This window comes from Pogona vitticeps, chromosome 13, assembly GCF_051106095.1.
Source record: "Pogona vitticeps strain Pit_001003342236 chromosome 13, PviZW2.1, whole genome shotgun sequence".
Taxonomy (NCBI): domain Eukaryota; kingdom Metazoa; phylum Chordata; class Lepidosauria; order Squamata; family Agamidae; genus Pogona; species Pogona vitticeps.
In genome coordinates this window covers 4644272-4664757 of record NC_135795.1, presented here as the reverse complement: position 1 = coordinate 4664757, position 20486 = coordinate 4644272, and the positions used below count along the sequence as shown (strand labels likewise).

Sequence of the window (20486 nt, the reverse complement as noted above, 5' to 3'; positions counted from 1 at the left end):
ATGTTTTTGCTTAACGGCGATTTTCCTGGAACGGATTGTTGTCGTTAAGCGAGGCACCACTGCATTTTCAGATCATGGATAAATGAATCGGGGAAGGCAGCCCAAAGTCCGGAAGGGCCCTCCGGTCGGCTGAAGAGCACGCGGTGAGGGAGAGCCTGCTCCTCTCCCGCCGCCACCGGCTCAATCTCCACCACGATGGGAATGGAATCTTCTTCTTCCTGCAAAGGGAACTCTGAAACATCCCCCAAAATAAAAAAGAACAAGGGAAAACAGCGAGCTGCTTAACAAACGCCTCTGGCTTTCCAGATCCCCTACGGCAGGGGGAGAGCGGCTGCCTTTTCTGGATCCTCCTGGACTCTGGACCCATCATCCCCAACCAGGAGTCCCGGTCGGCCACCGATCAGGATCGGGCAGGCCCTCCAGTCTCACAACAGACCGGAAGAGAGAGGCCGAGTTGACGCCTGAAGGCCAACAGGATCTGTCTGAGCGTCTCTGGGCCCTATCCGGAGAGAGAGCGCGGGGCTCTCTCTATCCTACTCAGGGAAACCAGATCTTTCCAAGTTCACTTGGAGAGCCTGCTAGGAACCACACAAGGCGGCCGGGAGACCAGCACCAAGGCAGAATCAGGAGACACCATGGGCTAGAGCAAAGCGCGCCGGAGACCAGCAGAAATCTTCCCATTTTTAAAGCGACCGCGCCCTTCTTCTTTTTCCAAGTCATGTCCCAACAAGGGCCGTGCCCCTCCCCGCCCCCCCGGCTAGGAAAAACACCAGAAGCTTCTTCTGCTCTCCCATGACAGGGAGAGCATTATGTAAAATTATTATTTTCACTATAGCACAGGGCATTGGGAAAGAGGGACAATCCCACCTCGGGAAGCCGAAATGGCGAACGCAGTGTTCCCGAGGCCCGCCCTCTTGGGCTCGCGCTTCCCCCTCCCCGCCCACGGAAGTCCCACGGAGACGACAATCCGTTCGGGTCGCCACCGCGTCAAGACTTTCAAGAGATCCGGCGGGTGGGTTTAAAACAACAGTTTAAGAGAAGCCTTTGGGAAGAGCTCTAGCAGCACAAGGTGGAGTTGAAACCTGAATGCAGAAGCGATAGCTGGTGAGGAGGAGGGGGGGGGAGAGAGGCGTCACTCCCTGAGTGTGGAAAATACACCTTTTCTTTTTTTGGAGGTGGTGCTGAGATGGAATGAGAACGCGAGAGTCTGGCCTACGTCGGCTGGATGACTCGGTGGCCGCTTCCTGCCTTGGCTGGTGCCCATGATGGTCTTCTGCCTGACCCTCACTCTCCTCCAACCTGAAGGAGACCAAGGGGGGATCCCCCTTCTGGAGACATGTTCCTTTCCTCATGCAAGTGGCTTGGAGCGGATGACGCTGGTTTTCTTGAGCTGGGGGAAAGGACGAAAAGGCAGGGGGGCGGAAGGAGGCCAGTTCTGTCTCTTTTGTTGTCCTCTTCTCCTCCTCTACTTGTTCTTGGCCATCGCCTTGTAGAGTGCGACGCCCACAATGGCGGTCACGGTGGCTCCCAAGGCAACCCGGATCCAGAAAGAGGCGGTGCCCAGGTCAATGTCGTTGAGGTGCCTGTAAGAGAAAAACGACAACATTCCACCTGGGGAAAGAATAACTGGACCGGGGGGGGGGGAAGGAAGTAGAGGAGACAGAAGGAAGCAAAGGCCAGTCAAAGAGGCAGCAGCACCAGGAAGAGGGATCATCTTGCTGCTGAGACCAAGACTCTCTGAGGCCCGCCATCTTGGGCTTCCCCCTCCCTGCCCGCAGAAGTCCTAAGAACTTCACAACAATCCACTGGGTTGCCACCAGAGTCTCGAGAGATCCAGGGTTGGGGTGGGTTTTAAAACACCAGTTTAAGAGAAGAATATAAGGGCGGTCATTAAGGGCAGGCGAGGGCGATGCTGACCAATCTGGTATCAACAATTATAATCCAGCAGGAATCGCATCTTCTATACCTGCAGCATGTGAGGGCAGATAAGATGGTTCAAAACCAGTGTTGGTTGGCATTTGGAAGAAGACGGCCTTCTACCAGAGATGCGCTATCTTCCTATCCAGTCCAGAGGTGAGCAACAAATACATGGCAGGGCATCTTTTGGGTTACAATTCCCATAATCCATCATCGCCTTGACGGTCAGGCGTTGTAGGCTCCAAATAAGCAGAAAGCCAGAGTCATCTTTCCCTGATCTAATCCTCTCTACGGCCTGCGCTCTCTCTCCAGTCAAGATCTTTAGGCCAAGAGGGTTCTCTCTTGGCCTTGAGCCTTGCAATGATGAAACACAGGGAGGCAGGGAACGCATGGCCCTTGAGAGGCTGCTGGATGGCAACTGCCATCATCCTTCCCCATTGGCCACGTCAGTGAGGGCTCAACAGTCTAGTAACCACTGGGGAAGGGCTCTTATTTCCTACACTGACGGAAGGTGGGAGAAAGGCTCTCTCTTTAGCAACCCGGTGAAGCTGCCTTGCAGCATGCGAAGCCACCGGTTCACCTCATCGAGATCAGGATCACCTCTTCCCTCTGTGGCTCCTAATCCTTGGTCACCAGGGTGGTTCTTGGACTACAACTCCCAGGACCCTTCACCACTGGAGTTTCTGGGAGTTGCAGAACAACTGGATGACAGAAGGTTGCGAACCTCTGTCCTACTATCCTGGCTCTCAACTGTAATGCATTCTGCACATTTGCAGCATGGATGACTTCCGTGAGGACCAGAGGTCCAAAACACTGGGTGGACATTAGGCTGGGAATCCTTTATGCTTCGTCAGCTCTCTAGGCTCTACGGTGGAGAAGACGGTTTTGCAAAGATGTCAACCTCCAGATCCTTCTAGAAGCGGAGATGCCGGGAACTCGCTGCAGGTCCTTCGGCTGGCAAACACATTAAGCCATCGACGGAGATGCGGCTCTTTCCAAATGCCTTACACAGCCTCCCCCTTCCTCCTCTGGTGACCGGAAGCAAGATAAAGCCACGTACAATCAGCAAATAGACAAGTTAACTTACATTTGGGGAATTTATGCAAAACTCCCCAACTGAAATACCTCTGGCAGGAAATGGCAGGAAATTGAAAGACGGGGAAGGAAAAAAAAACACAACCCAGCCTAACTGCTCTATTTATGTGACAGGTAGGTTGGGCAAGAACCAGCCTGTTCACTTAGCGTGAGTATAAATAGTTTGCCAGGGCCCAAATAATTTGCAGCAGAACAGAATCGGAGTGATGCTTTTCTAGGTCATAACACTGCTTCCGTACCTATTTCCACTAAGAAGATCAAAGTCAAAGTCTCGGAGAAGTTACTTTTTCAGACGACAACACCCGGAACGCTCCAGTGACCATGGAAAAGAAGCCAGTGGTTCCAACCTCCGAATTTAAAATGAAACAAACACACTGGAAAGAGTCTCAGCCCACCTTTGCCTTCAACACCTGGGGGCTCCTTCCCGTGGACCCACCCCACATAATCAAGGACATATCCCGTAGCTGTGGTGTCCCATTCCATGTTGGGCCACTCAGAGTTGTATTTCCCACAATGCCTTGGGTCAAACGGGTGTAAGGTGGCCCAAGGCCTTGTAGGAAATCTAGAACAGCAGCCTGTGGCCAGGGAGGAATGGGGAAGGTTCCTCTTTCGGGACCACGGCTCTCCGAATCAGGCTGGGGGATTCCGGGAGCGACACTCCGAACAGACACCTTTTCCCAACTGTCCTGATGGCGCAGGAGAGAGGCGGGCTCTCTCAATAAACTTGGCTTTTGGGGTCTCAAACATGCCTTCAAGGCATGACAGAGTAGCCACACCTGGATCCGGAGGGATCGGAGGGGGCTGGGAGAACTTTATCCCAAGCTCTCGGGAAGCACAGAACGGCGAAAGGCGATCGGAACGGGAAGGAAAAAGAGGCAGCCCAGTGGAGGGAAACCATAAAGCAGAAACAAGCTGACAAAAAGGCATCTCCACCTATCGGTCCTGATCGAGGCCTACGCGTTCCGCATGCGGGAAAACGTATTGCCAAAGCAACGATACGCATCTCCAGTTGAACAAGCCGAATATTAAAAGGAAACCAAGATAAAATTAGATCCCTGAAAACGTAAGGATGCTTATCAGTCATCACACCACGCATTTCCTTCCAGCCTCCTCTCAACATACATTTCTTTTATCACATGCGCTCTCTCTCCCCCACCTTTTCTTCCGCTTTTCATAGATATATTAGGATGGTTTTAAGAATGGTGGCATAAATAAATAAAGCTCTTAATGCAAGACCGAAGACCGGCTCTCTCTTCTCTGCCCTTTGAGTTCATAAATAATGGATCTCCTCCCCTCTGCGGGGAGCGGCGTTACACTTAATGCGAAGCAACGCTCTCAACTTGTTAAAACAACAGCCGGGGCCCACGCCTCGGCTGCTGTGGGGATGGGGGGGGGTCACACGGAACACAATTTGCAGGCCAACTGTGGTGGCATAATTTCCCAGGACAGGGTATGTTCACCACGTCAGAAGAGTAGTCTTCCGAGCTATACAAAACTCTTCTTCACGGGAGAGGCCTTTCTCTCGGTCCTGCCACGTTCACAGGTGTATCTGGTGTGGACACCAGAGAGGGCATCCTCTGTGGCTGCTCCCAGAGACTGTGGAACTCCCTCCCACTAGAGGCCAGGTTGGCCCCCATCTTGGTCGTCCTTTCACAAGCAGCCAAACCCCCTTTCTCTTCAACCCCCTTTCTCTTCTTCTCTTTCTCCCTGAATGAATGGCTTCCTGTATGGGGCTTTTTTAAATGAATTGCTGTGCCTTAGGGCTTTGAAGGTATTTTGGTGTTGATTTTTACCATCTTTTAGTGTCGTATCTGCTTCATCCTTTTTAAACATTTGTATACTTATTTCTGTCAGCTTTAAATATTGTCTTTTAAACTACGTAAGCTGCCTGGGGTCCTTTTTAAGGAGAAAGATGGGCTAAAAATGAATGAATGAATGAATGAATGAATGAATGAATGAATGAATGAATGAATGAATGAATGAATGAATGAATGAAATAAAAATCTGTTGTAGAGGAGTGATCACCAGAGGACTTGGCTATTTCCACCTTTCTTTTGTCCCATTTTTGCAGGCTTTTAGTGAGGTGGGGGATATGCAAAGAGAAAGAAAATGACTTTGCAAGCTTCTGGATAGTTATAAAAGCTTATGTATTAGGTACAAATGCCATCCGCTTGGGGATTACTTAGGTCTTGCATTCAGCACTGACCTCCTTTAATGATGCAGGAAAAGGGTTTCAATGTCTTGCTTTTCCTGGCAACGCAGTAACCATGTTTGCATGGCATAAGCCAAAGGGCAGATTATTGAATTCTGGGTTGTGATATGTGGCTTCACCTTTGCTGATTTTTTTTTTAAAAAAAACACTTCACAATTCGAAATCATTGTCTGTTGCTGGCTTACAAACTCTGGCTTTTTACAACCATGGTTTATTGCGACAACCTCAATCGTGGTTTGTTTCTCTCCGGCCCTGAAACAGGAGCTGACAAGAGGCCCACGGATTCAATGGTTCCGCTTTAGTGCATTTCACTGCACTAAGCAACAGGATTTGGACCAATCTCACACCATCTAAACCCATACGAGGTTGATTTGGGATGCCACGGTGCCTGCCCCCTAATTTACTTTGTTGTGACAGGGTGTGTGTGTGTATAATTGGGATGTCCCACTTCCAGTGATGCCCGCACCTCACAGTAACACCTGAAGCGCTCTCCGAAAATAACATGGGGGGGGAAGGTACTTACGGAAAGGTAGCTGCTGTGGCCAGCTTGGCATAGATGGCGGGGCTGGGTGGCCCTTGTCCGTTGCAGCTGAAGCAGAATGGTGGAGGGAGGCGATGCTTGTAGCAGAATTCGGCCGGCGAGAGCCCGTGGGGGAATGTCGTCTCTGGCAGGTCTGCTCTGGAGGCCACAAAGAGGCATGGAATCTGCCCGTCCATGTAGTGCTGCTGCAGTCGCAAGAGTTAATAGGGACAAATTAACTTCTCAGAAAGAGAAAAGGAGAAGGCGTTTAGTAGCCACCGTTTCTGATGTCTACCCCGCTCCCCACGAGCATGAATCCTGCCTCCTGCCTCAAAACCAACAGTTTGAGAATGTGCTCTCACACTCTATAAGAAGATCCGGGATCGCAGAGAATTAAATGGGGGGGGGGGAATTCCTACTCAGCGATCGGCACAGCGTTTTTTAACAGCTCGGCAGCCTTCGAAAGGAAGGAATACTTTTAAAAAAGGCTTTTAACCTACTGTGATTAAGGTGCAACACTAAAAAGATCAAGAAGAGCCTGCATTATTGGTGTTTTGAAATCTCTGGAGGCAAGCTGTTTATACTGAGTGGCCAGAATCCTGCTGGCGAGTCATGTTTTCGTAAAGGAAACGGCGCACGTCTTGGCTGCAAATTGTCACTGTTAATGAGGTGGTGGCTGAAATCCTGGGCGCACACGTATGGGTCAACCAGATGCTTCCAGGAAGCAGAACAGCAGGGCTGCAAGCCAACAGACCTCCTTCCCCCTTCTTCGGTTCTGAGGAACAACGGGCATTCAAAGGGATGCCTGCCTCTCTGAGATATCACCCTGACCACGCCTGTCTGCATCCGTGCGGCTTCCAGCAGATCCTGCCAGAACCACCAAGTGATGGGAAGCTACTGCTGAGCTTTCTATCCTCAGACCTATCCTACAGACCGCATCCTGTCCCCTGCAGGAGCGGCTCTTGGGTGCTTCTGAAAACAGGAGCTCAAGTCAGCGATCAACCTTCGCGGTTGCCCCTCAGTCAACGGGTGAGACGGGAGGCACAAAGTCACCTTATAAACGCTGGCACAGTAGTTGAATGACTTGTGATCCGTCGCGTCATACAATAAGCAGGCAACATCGCAAGCCACGTCAGACACTTTTGCAAACTCCACGTCCGCCTCCACCTCTTGCAGCTAGGGAGAAACAAACACAAGCAGAGCCGGTCATGCGACGTCTTGAACCTCTTTGCCCAGTGGTTTCCAAACGGTTTCTTCTCAAACCCTTACTGGCCACCAGTGGCAGCTCCCCAAAATGATATTTTGGGTGGAGAGGGGGGAGAAGGAAGGGTTGGAAGCCCAGCCTGAGTATTACAGTAGTACCCCCTATCCAGGAGAGGCCAGTATCCGTTGATTCGCTTATCCACTGTGTGAAAATACTGTATTTTTCCATGTATAAGACTATATTTTTTGTCTAAAATGTTTAGACTAAAATTGAGGGTTGTTTTATACACGGAAGTAAGCTGAGGAGAGAACAAAAACAAGTGGAGAGGAAAGCAGGGATCAAATTGTTCCTGCAGGGCTTTGATCCCTGCTTTCCCTTCCACTTGCTAATCCTTAGCAAAAGGAAAGCAGGGATCAAAGCGCTGCAGGATCACTTTGATCCCTGCTTTCCCCTCTGCTTGCTAAATCCCATGGGGCTTAACAAAAGGAAGGGGGAAAGAATCAAAGTAATCCTGTGACTGTATAAGGGGGAAAGGGATCAAAATGATAGTGCAGTTGCGGGATTGCTTTGATCCCTTTCCCTCTCCTTTTGCAAAGCCCTGCGGGGCTTAGCACAAAGGGAGAAAGCAGAGATCAAAGCAATCCTGCAGCACTTTGATCCCTTTCCCCCTACACTTGCTAAGCCCCACTTAGATTTCTTAATTTTGGGTTAGAAAAGTGGGGAGCACACATGGGGGCATCTTATACACTGAAAAATACGGTAATAACCCCCCCCCCCCTCAGAAATACGTTTTTATATGTATGTATTTCCAGGATGTATTTACTAGAACTGGCAACTAGAGGCAATCAGAGAACATGCAATGTTTATCCTGGCTAAAGGATAAATGGGACGCCTCTCAAGGCAGGGACCTGTTTCGTGTCACTTGATTAAAAAAAGAATCATGCTCACAAATGCCGCTAAACAGCCAAACCTCTCCATCTGGAAGATATTTAGTGGCATCAATGAAAATAGCCTAAGAGTTACTTTACAGGGGCAGCTTCAAAATGTCTCCAGCCGTGTGGAAAGCGGCAGATGAAATATTTTATGTATGATGTGTACAAGACATGTTTAAGTTGGCCGAAAGAAAGATGGGACGAGATTAAGCTTTGAGGAGCAACAGACATTCTTAGCAAACTAATGTGATCTTCTGCAAAGGGATATGAGTGTCTCTGTTCAGAAATAAGAATTGGCAACCAAATACTGTGTTTTCCTAAGCAGGAAGAACAATAACACACGATTGGCTTTGTTTTATCATATTATTTTCTTTCACTTATATTTTCTTTCACTTATATACCAGCTTTCACCTCGTAGAGAACTTACTATTATTTCACCTTGTAGAGAAACTTACTATTAAATGCTTCTCTTGCCCGTTGACTTGCACGGTGTTAATTGTATAACAGGACAGCTTCCCTTCAGATCTTCTTTGGGCCTGGAAAGAAAAATGTAAAACAGGGATGATGACAACCAGGGTCCATTTTTCTGAAATACGGTGGTAAGGGAATGAGCGACGCTTCTGAAGCCTACAAGGGTGAAGGACGCTCAGGGTCTCAAAGCTTCTGAGTTATGGTCACTCCTTGGTCATCACACAATGAGTGTTTTTTCAAGGTGATGGGCCTCTATGGGACCACTCAGACCAGCGGTGCCGGCTCAAGCCCCACGGTGGGTCCAGGGTCTACTTTTCATGACCCTCCACATCAGCTCCTCTGTGAAACCAGAAGCGGCCAGAAAGTCACTTCCAGCTCAGGAAAAACGAACAAACAAAAACCCAAGTCCACTCGGATTTGGGAAAAATAAACCCTAAGCCCATTTTGGATTTCCCCTTTTGCTAAAATCCACATCCATAAAAACCCAAATATGAGGAAGGCAGCAGAGATTTCAAGCATGGTGGGACTCCCCCATATTCACGGGATTAATCTGTTGATTCGCTTATCCAATGGTCTGAAAAAATATTAAACGATTAATCCTAAAAACACATATTTCTAACAACGAAGTTACCAGAACTGGCCACTAGAGGTAGACAGAGACCATGCTACGTACAGCATTCACTAGTATAACAGTGTTTGTTATATCCACGTTTTTCAGCATCTGCGGGGGGGGGCTAGGAACCAATCCCCCTTTGGGGTCCTACCGTAGGTCCACGTCTCTCACACAAAGAACCCTTGAAAGGGTTTTGCTGGTCTTTCATCCTTCATCACATGATAGGTGACCTCTTAAGCAGGTCTCTCTTCCCTGGCTAACAGAGGTCCCAAGGAGAGAATCCTGCACACTTACAGACAGGTTCTTCCCGAGGAAGGCCTGCAGGAAGGCAGACTTGCCAGCGCCTCGGGATCCGATCACTTTGCACAGGAAGACGTTCCGATGTGTCTGGCCCTTCTCCAGGTCAATCCTTTTCTCCCGTGTAACTGGAGCAGAAGACAACAGGGAAGAGGGGGAAGAGGAAACCAGGCTTAAGATGAACTTCTCTTTTTCCTGCTGAGTTAACTGCTACCTCTGCACGACCGGAAGAAGGCCCAGTTTGACTGGTGCCCCTTGGCAGCCCGAGGATTATCCACAATCCTCACGTTCCTTCTGCCATCAAGGCGGAAGCTGGAGTCTAGTGGCCGGCCGGGAGGGCAAACGCTGCACCTGTGCCAGGACAGGGGAGAACACTCCCCTCCACCCTGATTCCAAGGCTGTTTGAGGGTTGAAGGAGTGAGAAGCCTAACTGCCAATTAGGAACATCAATCAGGACTTGACACCTCCGGATGAGGATGTTTTTTTTTAAAGTGATATTTGGACAGATGCTTCCGAGAATTTGTACACTGGCAAAGCTGTGCAGCTCTGCACAGTTGCACAAGGCAGAAAACTGCAATAAGGGATGCCTGGTGGTTGCAAAGATGGCTGGATCCGATGGTTCCTCTGCATCTTAATGGACAACCCCCTTTGTGCTCAGCGTGGTAGGGGAGCTTAGCTCCAGAAAGCGGAAAGATGCAAATCAACTGGGCAAAAAAGGTGCTTGACGTCTCGGTCTTGTGCTGGAGTTGAGATCTTTTGCTTGGGATCAGGAAACTGTGATCAACTGCAGTAAGACACCCCCCCCCCATCCGCAGGATCACTATCCACTTATTCACTTATCTGCGCTCTGAAAAGACTTGAATAAACCCCTCTGTGTGTTTAGTCGTTTAGTCGTGTCCGACTCTTCGTGACCCCATGGACCAGAGCACGCCAGGCCCTCCTGTCTTCTACTGCCTCCCGGAGGCCTCTAGAAATACTTATTTCCAGGGCATATTTACCAGAACAGGCCACAAGAGGGAGCCAGAGATCATGCAATGTAGAGTGTTCGATATCCTATTTCGTGGCACCCGCAAGAGGGCTCGGAATGAGTCTCCCGTGGAAGCCGTGGTCCAACTGTTATTGGCAGGATCCTTTCGCGCTCCTACCTGTGATGGCGTGAACCTGAGAATCCTGCTCTGAGAAGATGGGGTAGCCCAGGTAACCGAGGTGCTCCAGGCAGCGATGGACGTCCAAGTAGGCGACCAGCCTAAGGAAAGCCCAAGCAGAGGGACGGCCGCCGGTTACGAGGGCGGCGAGGGGACAGCCCACCAAGCGTGAAGGGAAGTGGTATTGAAGGAGGGAGGGCAGAGAGGGGCTGCGCTTACGTCCACTGGCAGAGGAATCCATGCAGGGAAAGCAGGCCGTTATCAGTGGTGCATACCGTGTGGTAGAGCTCGGTGCCCCAGGGCACGTAAGGGAAGACGCTGAAGAAGCTCTGCAGCTCGGCCGGGGAGAGGGCGCCGTCCCGGTCCTAGAGAAACGGAAAGAAAAAGGGCCGCTGAGCCACCTTTCCTGCCACCCGCCCGGTTTCGTGGCTACGTTAACCGAATTCCATGAAGGGAAGGGAGCAGAAGAGGATGGGTCCGGGGGCCCCAATCCACCCATATCCTCTCCCGACACGGGCGTCAGCACAACAACGAGCCGCAGGTCAGACGTCAAGATGTGAAAACACGCTTGCAAGGTTTCAGAGGATGTTTGTTGGAGGAGGAGGACCGAGAACTGGGAGAAGATGCCGGGGGGGACGGGACGGGACTGGCCCTTCTTCCTCTCCACGGATATCAAGTCCATCATCAGCCGCGAGATGCAGGAGCGAAGAGAAACCGTCGGGGGATAGAGACGGTCCCTCTTGCAGCGCTCGATGCTGCCGATGTGCGCCCGGGCCCGACAGCTGCCTCCGGATCTTGATTGGGGGCTTTCTGGAGCCGTGTCATCAGCCACGGCTCAAGCCAGGACAGAATGGCGTAGGATGATTAATCAGCAGCAGGACACACGCTAGCTCCCGATCAGTTTAGGTCCGGGATGGGCAGAATGCAGTCCTGTGACTGATAAGACTGTTCTTGCACACACACCCCGAAGTCGAATAATTTCCTTCCCCTAGCACAAAAGTTTTCCACAGCAAAAAATAGGTAACTTGCTACCAGGGATGGGCACGCACTGGCAGTTTCGGGGTTCGTAATGGTTCATTTTTTGGACGCGCAGGTGTTCTGCGCTCCCTCTGACTTCCCCAGCCTGCCTCCTCTGGTGGGCAGCACCCCGGGCTTCCCTGCCTCGCCTCCTCCTCTGCACGGGTGCCCGCTGGGCTGCAGGAAGCCGGGGCGCCTGTGGAAGAACGGTGTGTCCAAAGAACGAACCACTGCAAACCTGCAGTTCGTGCCCATCTCTACTTGCTGCTACTAGAAGCCTTCCGAAGCCTTCATTTTTAAATAGGTTGGAGGTCCTGTTGACAACAGGTTTTGCGAGCAGGACCTCCGTGGTTTTTCCAAAATCTGTAGACTTTGAGCCACTGCCTGCTTCCTCGCTCCCCCAGCCCTTCCCCACCCTGCCCATTTTTTTGGAGGAAGGTGCAGCAGCCCCTGGAGAATCGCATGGGGGCGAAGGGGGCACAGGCAAGAGAGTGAGGGGCAAACAGCCTGCCTGGAGGCAGGTCCCTCGACACCGCCACGCTCCAAGGAGGCCACGACGGCATCGTTCCGTTCCGTGGCCGCTCCTCCCAGCACATCTTTTGGGGTCTCTGCAGCTCACCTTGTCGTGTTTCTCAAAGATTCTCTGCAGGAATTGGTAGGCGAAGTGATTGAGCTCCGTGGAGCAGTCCTGGGGTACCCGGATCCTGAAAAGAAAGGTGCATCATGGGACAACGGAGGGCAGATGCTCCGAAGGGAGTTCTGAACCCCCGCCGTCTTTTAGGCCCACTGACGACCCGGGTGGAGGAACACAGGCACTCAGTGCAAGAGGCAGCAGGAATCTCCATGAAAGAAGGCAAGATAGAGAGCACCGGTTTGCAAAAGGAGGTGCACAGAACGGACGTAACGAGCACCTAGCCTTAACCCCGGCTTTCTCCAACCGGTGGCCTGCAGATGTAATGTACTACGACTCCCATGATTCAGAGCCAGCAAGGCCAGTTCGGTGCACGGAAACTAAGCAACACACCGGGCCGATCCCGCAGCAAACGTGGCGGTTCCACGCCCTACCCTCCTCACTGCCCCCGACCTCCGTACTCTCCGCTCTTTCCATCCCATCCTGAAACCTCAAGAAGGCGAGAAAAGCTACGCACGGGGGGTAGAGATATTCGTCCGTCAGCTCCAGGGCATCGTCGTAGCCGAAGCGGCGCAGGATGGTCCAGGTGGTCTCGTGTCTCCCCCTCTGGATGAAGAGGGTGTTGAGGAAAAGGAAGCCTGGGAGGAGGGGGGGGGAGAAAGAGAGAGAAAAGAAGTGAGCTCAGATTTGAAAACGTCGTATCCTAACACGGCGGCTCCAAAGGGAGCATTCTTGGGTTTGCAGAAATGAAGATTGACAAGAAGGGTCTTTAGGGAGTCAGTCAAGCAGACTTCGGGATGCGCGAGTACGCAGCAGGATGCCATTTCCGTTGGGACACGAAAAACCATAGCTAATTTACACAAGTCATGATATTTGCTGGTTATAGAATCCTTGAATAATGGAGTCAGAAGGGGCCAATAAGGTCATCTAGTCCAACCCCCTGCTCAAGGCAGGAGTCCAAATCAAGACAGAGGGTGGTCCCATTTCCTCTTGAAGGCCTCCAACTTTGGAACGCTCACCACCTCCCTCTGAGGTCATGGGTTATGTTGTTGTACTGCTCTAACAGTTAAGACATTTTTTCCTGATATTCAGGCTAAATCTGGCTTCCTGTTGCTTGAGCCCGTTATGATGTGTCCTGCACTCTAGGATGATCAAGAAGATCCTGACCCTCCTCTGGAGCAACCCCCGTACTATTCCTCCAGGTATTGCAACAAAAGGAAATAAGCGCACAGACTTCTGGCAGGAGAAGAGGAAGCTCCCTACTGAAATGAAAGCCGATTGGAACAGGAAGACCGTTCCGTGTTGCTGTACGCAATCTGTTCCAAAACAACAGCGCTCGGGCTTTTAGAGAATCCAGCTACCCTCCAAACTGGTTGAAGGTTCCAATATTTTCAAAATCCAGCCCTGGGCTACCCAGGAGGTCGTGTTCAGCGGCCGTAATCGTTTTTCTCGTCCACTGCGGAAGATCCAGTGATGATCCCCACCAGCGTTACCCCCAAGAGCCCTCTGCCATAGCTACCATTGAGCGTCAGGCCGTTGTCCTGAACCCCGTCGGTCGTGTTCTTCCAGACCACCATCTTCACGTCTTCGAGCGCTTGGGGAGCCAGAGGGTTGCCGAAGCAGGACTTCTACCTCCCAAGAAAAACAGAGGCCCGTCAGAACAAACAGAAGAAGTGAAGGAACTCCTGCAGATACCGTCAGACCAGTGTTGGTCCAAGTCCCCTGCAGATGCTGAAAAACGTGGATGATAGCAAACACAATCGTAATAACGCTATACATAGCATGGTCTCTGGCTCCCTCTAGTCACCAGTTCTGGTAATGTCATCATTAGAAATACAGTGGTGCCCCGTATAACGAGGTTAATCCGTTCCGGATTAACCTTCGCTATATGAAAACATCGCTGTGCAGGGCAGGGAAACCTATTGGAACGCATTAAACTTAGTTTAATGCGTTCCAATAAGTGTCTAAACTTACCCCCTCCAGCGATGTTTTCACTCCGGCGGCGAAAACGCTGATAGGGGCCATTTCGGGTCATGCGGCGGCCATTTTGGAGCCGCCGATCAGCTGTTCGGCGGCTCCAAAATGGCCGCCGGAGCCCCAATCGTCGCAAAGCGAGTGCGGCGATTGGGGCTGATCCGTATAGTGATCCCCAAAGAGGGATCGGTATACGGATTTTTCGTTAAACGGTGCACTCGTTAAGCGAGGCACCACTGTATACCGTATTTCTCCATGTATAAGACTATACTTTTGTCTAAAATCTTTAGACTAAAAATTGAGGGTCGTCTTATACACGGAAGCAAGCTGAGGAGAGAACAAAAACAAGTGGAGGGGAAAGCAGGGATCAAAGCGATCCTGCAGCGCTTTTATCCCTTTTCCCTTGCACTTGCTAAGCCCCACTTAGATTTCTTAATTTTGGGTTAGAAAAGTAGGGAGCATCTTATACACGGAGGCATCTTATACACAGAAAATACGGTATTTCGGTGGTTTTTCTTGTAATAGTTTCAGACCGTGGATAAGTGAATCAGCAGATACTGGGATCCTACTGTTAAACAAAAGCAGAAGAACTAAAAATAGCCCCCCCCTCAAAAAAAAAAAATCCAGGGATGAAAAGTAGAATCATATCCAGTTCTTGGAAAAGTTACCTCCCTAGACTGAACCTTCCAGAAGCCATGGCTTGGGTTACTATTCTATCACTCTAAATATAATTAATCTTGTCTGATAGTCAGGCTTGGTTGGCTTTTGACTGGGAGACCATCAGGGAATACCAGTTGCGGTAACTGGGAAGGGCCTGTAGCTCATTAGCAGAGCATCTGCTTTGCTTGCAGAAAGTCCCGGGTTCAATTCCCAGCCTCTCCAGGAACAGCCAAGAAGGAATCCTGTCTGAAACTTTAGGGAGCGGCTGCCGGTCAGAGCTGGAAGCACCAGCCTCAATGGACCTATTAGTGGCAACCAGTTTTGCCTGTTCCAGCTTCCGAGGATCCCAGTGGCTTGGAATCAGAGAGCGGTCGTTCTAAAAAGGAAAATTTCCAGGCTACCATGCCAACGGCAGGTTCGCCCTGAGTATCAGACATTCAAACACTCTCTCTTTCACATGCAGTCATGGAATCTGAGACACTGTCAGTGGTTTGGAAATCACAGCCATTGGGCAAGGGTGATAAAAGCCAGGCAAGTTTCTAGCCCTTATGAGATGGGCGCAAACTGCCAGTTTGGCGATTCATGCCGGTTCGGTGACTGGCTAAACAGGTGTTCTACGGTTTGGTGACCTGTCCCTTCTGGTGGGTGCCCACTCAGAAGGGGGTGCCCTGAGGCGACGGGGCCGGGAAGGGTCCTTCTGCTTCCGAGCGGGCATCTACCTTATTGCCGAAAACCTGTTCGGACATCCACCGATCTGGCGCAAACCAGCGAACCGATGGTTCGTGCCCACCTCTGCTTATGAAACACGACTGTCGCTGATAAGAACTACGCCTTTTGGAGGAGACCACGTATTCTGTTAAAGCTTCAGAACCCACCGGCCCTCCCAGGCTGCACTGACAGGGAAAAGCAAAACTGAACGCCGATTTTTGTTCCACGACTGAGATGATGCTCAGTTGGTTGGCAGCGTACATCTGTCTTAAGACTCCGGGGGAGCACGAGCAGATTACACGCATCAAAACGAAAACGAAAGCCAAAGAGATCTGTGCCCAGATAAACAGCCTGAGCGGGGGCGGGGGAAGACGCGGATATTTGTTTAAGGCACCAGAAACAACTGAACACGGCACATTTCTCGTGGGAAGAAATAAGAACACAAACACCTTTATGTCGACTCTGGAGAACGGGTTTGTAAGCCGGCTCTCTGACACACCTGCCTTCCGCGCTCGTTCCTTAATCCACATTTTTGCTTCCTCAACCGCTCATACTCAAGAACAGCAGCCGCGACATCCAGACAGATTTTTTTTAGGACTTTCTGCTTCTTTCACACTTCCCTAAATTTTATAACACCTATGCTGAAGAATTACAAAATTGTAGAATAGGGGAGTTGGAAGGGGGCCTCTTAAGGCCATCAAGTCCAGCCCCAAACCTGCTCAGGGTTGGAATTCAAATCAAAGTTAAGTCTGGCAGAGGCTGGTCCCGTTTTCTCTGGAAGGCCTCCAGCGTTGGAGCACTCACCACCTCCCGAGATCATGGGCTCCGTTGTCATACTGCTCTAACAGTGAAGAAGTTTTTCCTGATATTCAAATCTGGCTTCCTGTCTCTTGAGCCCATGAGGATGTGTCCTGCACTCTGGGGTGATTGAGGACAGATCTTGCCCCTCCTCTGTAGGACAGCCTTTCAAGTGTTTGAAAAGTGGTATTTTATCTTTCCCCTTAAGTCTTCTTTCCTCAATGCTAAATACACCCAGTTCTTGCGGTCTTTCCCCCTACGGCTTGGTTTCCAGCCTCCTGATCATCTTTATAGCCCTAGTCTGAACTTGCTTCAGTCTGTTGGCCTCCTTCTTCAAGGGCGGTGTCCAGAACTGGACACAGGACTCTAAAAAAGGCCTAACGGGTGCCAAAGACTAAGACCTCACAGTATTTGGAGATTATATTTCCGTTAATGCATCCTAGCATCATATTTGCCACGTTTGCAGCCATATCACATGGCTGGCTCGTATTCAGCTTGTGATCTACAACAGGAAGATGATCCAAAGCTTGCTTCAGTCCTAACTTTCCGATGATAAGGAAAAGAGAGGACTCAATCCAGAATTACAATTCTTTGGGAAGTGCGTTCCCCTCCAGGCAGAAGAACCACAAACCCTCTTAAAAATAAAACGAAAGCAATCTTTTTCACCCCACTGAAATCCGCAACAGCAATCAAGCTCTTAAGGAAGAGGCGACCCCGGTTTCTAGCGGCTCCTCTCTCCCGTCCGCCTGACGCCCGACTGAAAACGCACCTGGAAATAGTTCAGTTCGTCGTCACTCAGGATCTGATTGTTATCCTGATCAGACATATTGAAAATCCGAGTGAGCGCTTGAGCACATGCCGGCCTCAGCTGAAGGGAGAAAAAAAGATACAAGGAGGAAGGCGTGCATTTTTATGAGCAGGTTTTATCAAGCTTCTCCATCCCTCAGAAATTTAAAAGTGACAGAACAAATATCACTTGGATTTGCATTCTCATTCCCAGGCTGGGGGTTTCCTGGCAACTGGAAGTCCCCAAAAGCATCTTTTCTTACCTGTGGTCATGAAAATGCATTACTACAAAGCAGCACTGAGTATGTCAGGAGCACTGTAGCCTCAGGGGATCAGTTCCAACCCCCACCCCACCCCACGGATGCTGAAAAACGTGGATAATTGGAAATGCCATTTTAAAAGGGAGTGCGAGACATAACATGGTCTCTGGCTCCCCCTAGTGGCTAGTTTTGGTCATGAGACCATGAAAATCTATTTCTCTAGGCACTATAAATACACAGCATGGTCTCTGGCTCTCTCTATTGGCCAGTTCTGTTAACGTCATCTTCAGAAATGATGTATATTCCTTGGATTTTTATTTTAATATTTTAAGATGGTGGATAGGTGAATCGGCCTGGCTCTCTGCTGATGCAGACCTATAGCATGACAACGTTTGTAACAGGTCACCCTTCAGCCTCTGCTAATGGAGGAGGGTGTGTCATTTTCGGAGGCAGGCACATCCACAACCAAGCAGCTTGCGTTGCTCCGATGCCATTCTCTGTGCACAAAACGGCTTAGTTTCCTGGACCCAACCCTTCTGAACGTGTGCCTTTCAGAGGTGCCACCCTACCTGTTTCTCCTCTGGGTCGTACAGAGGAGCCGTCGGGTGCAAAACCGCCTTCTGGGCATAGTAGAATAGCTCGGAGATGTTCTTCAGATTCTTGGCGGAACACTGGGTGCGGGAAGAAAAAAGAAAGAATGGAAGAGGGAACGAGAGGAACCGAATCAAGGAGAGAACGCTTGGATAACCAAAACAGCAGACGCTACAAGGAAAAGCTCTGGGGGAAAAACACGCTTGGACAGGAAAAGCAGAAGAGAATACAAGATGGGTGCTCTCTGTAGGACTAAGAGCAATTTTTCAGAGTTCCCAGGAGCCCACATGCTATCCCGCCAAGGTCATGGACCTAAACCGGATGGGTATGGCCAAAGAGAACGATTTGCACATGCAGTTTTTCAAAATTTAATGCGGCGGTTAAAAGTTGAACTCTAGTGATAACAAAGAACTACTGGAATTTTTTGTTGTTAAAAAAACACCTTTCCCCCAATTCTAAAAGCCCTTGTGCCCTCTAGTGGCTGCTTTTATAAAATTAAAAAGGTGTTGGGGGTGGAATGTGGACTCTCAGAAAATTTGGGTCTCGAAACACAGGAAAATCACCCTCCCCATCTCCTAGATGGCAGAAGGAAACTTTCTGAGATTATTCCCCCCTCCCCAAAAATTATGTTTTAAAAATTAAGGGGGGAGGATTTGCATGTGGTCCTGCCTGAGCTAAAACAAGATAGAATGGGGAAATCGGCCTATAATTCCTGTAACTTTTAGCCAGCAAAACCACTGATGCTGACTTGGGAATTCTGGGAAATATAGTCCAAAAAGATAAATCTGCACCCTTCTAGCTGCCCTGCTCCTGAACTAGAGATCGCCATCCCCTCTTAAAACAGGGAAAGCTCTAACTGATTTCTCATCCTGGAAAACAATTCTCAGTTGGATTCCCAGAGTTTGCAGACCAGGCAGCGCGGGGAGAATAGGTACAAAAGTTTTGGTAGTTCCATGTACTTAAATGGCTGGAGGACAGCTTATCTTCAAGAAAACAAGGTTAGCGGCACGTGGTGTGGGAAACACAGGACCTTGCCAAGCCTAGTTTTACGGAGGACCCTTTTAGAAGAGCAGAATCATAAAAACAGCAGAGCGACAGTCCTCCCTGTTAGCCCAAGGTGGACAACGAGATACGAATATACTTCTCCTGTTAAACTTGTTGGAAGCTGCCTCAACCTCTAATTTTGAGCAGAAGGCAGGTCATGAATTAGGGGGAAATGCATTCAAAAAAAAAAAAAAAAAAAAAAAAAAAAGGACCCCACCAGCTCATCACATGTTGCAGTAGACCAAACAGACCTTGGAAAGTAATTTTTAAAAGAGAATTCTTTCCTTTTACAAATACAAGTTGTAGCCATCCATAGGTACAAGATTTCAAAAAGCTACTTCCTGGATTAACGGTTGCTTTTCAATGGTTCTTAGGAAAATACTTAGGATGGATAAATGACAGAAAACGTGCCACCGTCGTGTCATTTAAAATTAACATCAAAAGTTTCTTGTTACAGCCAACCAGTTAGAAAATTTTATTCTTACATGCTGTGTCGCTTTCGTCACTACTTAAAAAAAAGTAACGTGTTGGAGAAAACTATGGGACTTCCAACTTGTTACTTCTAAGCTCTCAGTCCTACACAGAAGGAGGGCCAGGAGAGGACACCGCAGGTAGCAGAAATCTGTTTCTTCCCCCCCTTTTTGAAAAGCTTCATACCTCCACACAGGTCTCTATTTCTGAGAACTGGTTCATAATGGGCAGGATGGTTTCCATGGAGCTCCCGGTCTGCAGGTCCGACTTGTTTCCCACAAGGATGATTGGGATCCTAAAATAATAATAATAATAAAAAAGAAGAGAGTAGAACATGGGTAGTGTAATAGGCCAGCATATAATGACATATAGTCGTGCCCCGCTTAACGATTGCCCCGCGTTACGACGAATCCGTTTTACGACGATCTTCTTACAAAAGATGGCCTAAATGGGGGAATTTCGCTTAGCGATGATCGGTTCCCTGCTTCGGGAACCGATTTTCGCTTTACGACGATCAAAAACAGCTGATCGTCGGGTTTTCAAAATGTCAGCCGGGTGCTTAAAATGGCTCCGTGGTGTGATTAGGGACGGATTCCTCACTACACAGGCAGCGAAAATGTCCGCCGTATGGAGGATCTTTGCTGGACGGTGAGTTTTTACCCCACTGGAACGCATTGAACGGGTTTCAATGCGTTTCAATAGGGTTTTTAATTTCACTTTACGATGTTTTCGCTTAACGGCGATTTTCCTGGAATGGATTATCGTCGTTAAGCGAGGCACCACTGTATGTGGTTCTGCTCTAAATTCAACAACCAGGAAGAGACAGAGAAGATCAACATTGCCAAACTTGATCTGCCTAATTAAGACCCTGTTTGTGTGGTGACAGATCAGCATGGCAGGGTCAGATGGCCTTCTGAGCTTCTATTTTGTGTTTTTTTAAATTTGCAAAAGAAGGCTAGCATAGAAGGATAACTCTGGGTCATTTTAGATCTCTTTCCCAGTGTCCTAGTTTGGAATTGTCTACTTAGGACACGCTTCGGCTGCACATGAGACGGTCTGGAATTGGACTGGAGAGAGATTTGCTCTCGGCACATTTTAATGCAAGCTGACCCAATTCGTACATCTGGAACCAATATGCAA

General features: G+C 49.5%; 1 protein-coding gene across 2 annotated transcripts in view; it reads right to left on the bottom strand.

The window, feature by feature from the left end:
• Positions 1-1321: 1321 nt before the first annotated feature.
• RHOT2 (ras homolog family member T2) overlaps positions 1322-20486 on the bottom strand; it is a 34652-nt gene continuing 15487 nt past the window's right edge. For both annotated transcript variants that reach the window (XM_072982951.2, XM_072982952.2), the window contains exons 7-19: positions 19533-19641; positions 17810-17911; positions 16964-17062; positions 13574-13682; positions 12572-12692; positions 12043-12127; positions 10626-10771; positions 10407-10507; positions 9259-9389; positions 8336-8416; positions 6798-6920; positions 5748-5950; positions 1322-1583 (exon numbers count right to left, since the gene is read on the bottom strand). In XM_072982951.2, coding sequence (XP_072839052.2) covers positions 1466-1583; positions 5748-5950; positions 6798-6920; positions 8336-8416; positions 9259-9389; positions 10407-10507; positions 10626-10771; positions 12043-12127; positions 12572-12692; positions 13574-13682; positions 16964-17062; positions 17810-17911; positions 19533-19641 — 1528 coding nt within the window. In that variant the 3' untranslated portion in view covers positions 1322-1465. The remainder of the gene's footprint in view (positions 1584-5747; positions 5951-6797; positions 6921-8335; positions 8417-9258; positions 9390-10406; positions 10508-10625; positions 10772-12042; positions 12128-12571; positions 12693-13573; positions 13683-16963; positions 17063-17809; positions 17912-19532; positions 19642-20486) is intronic.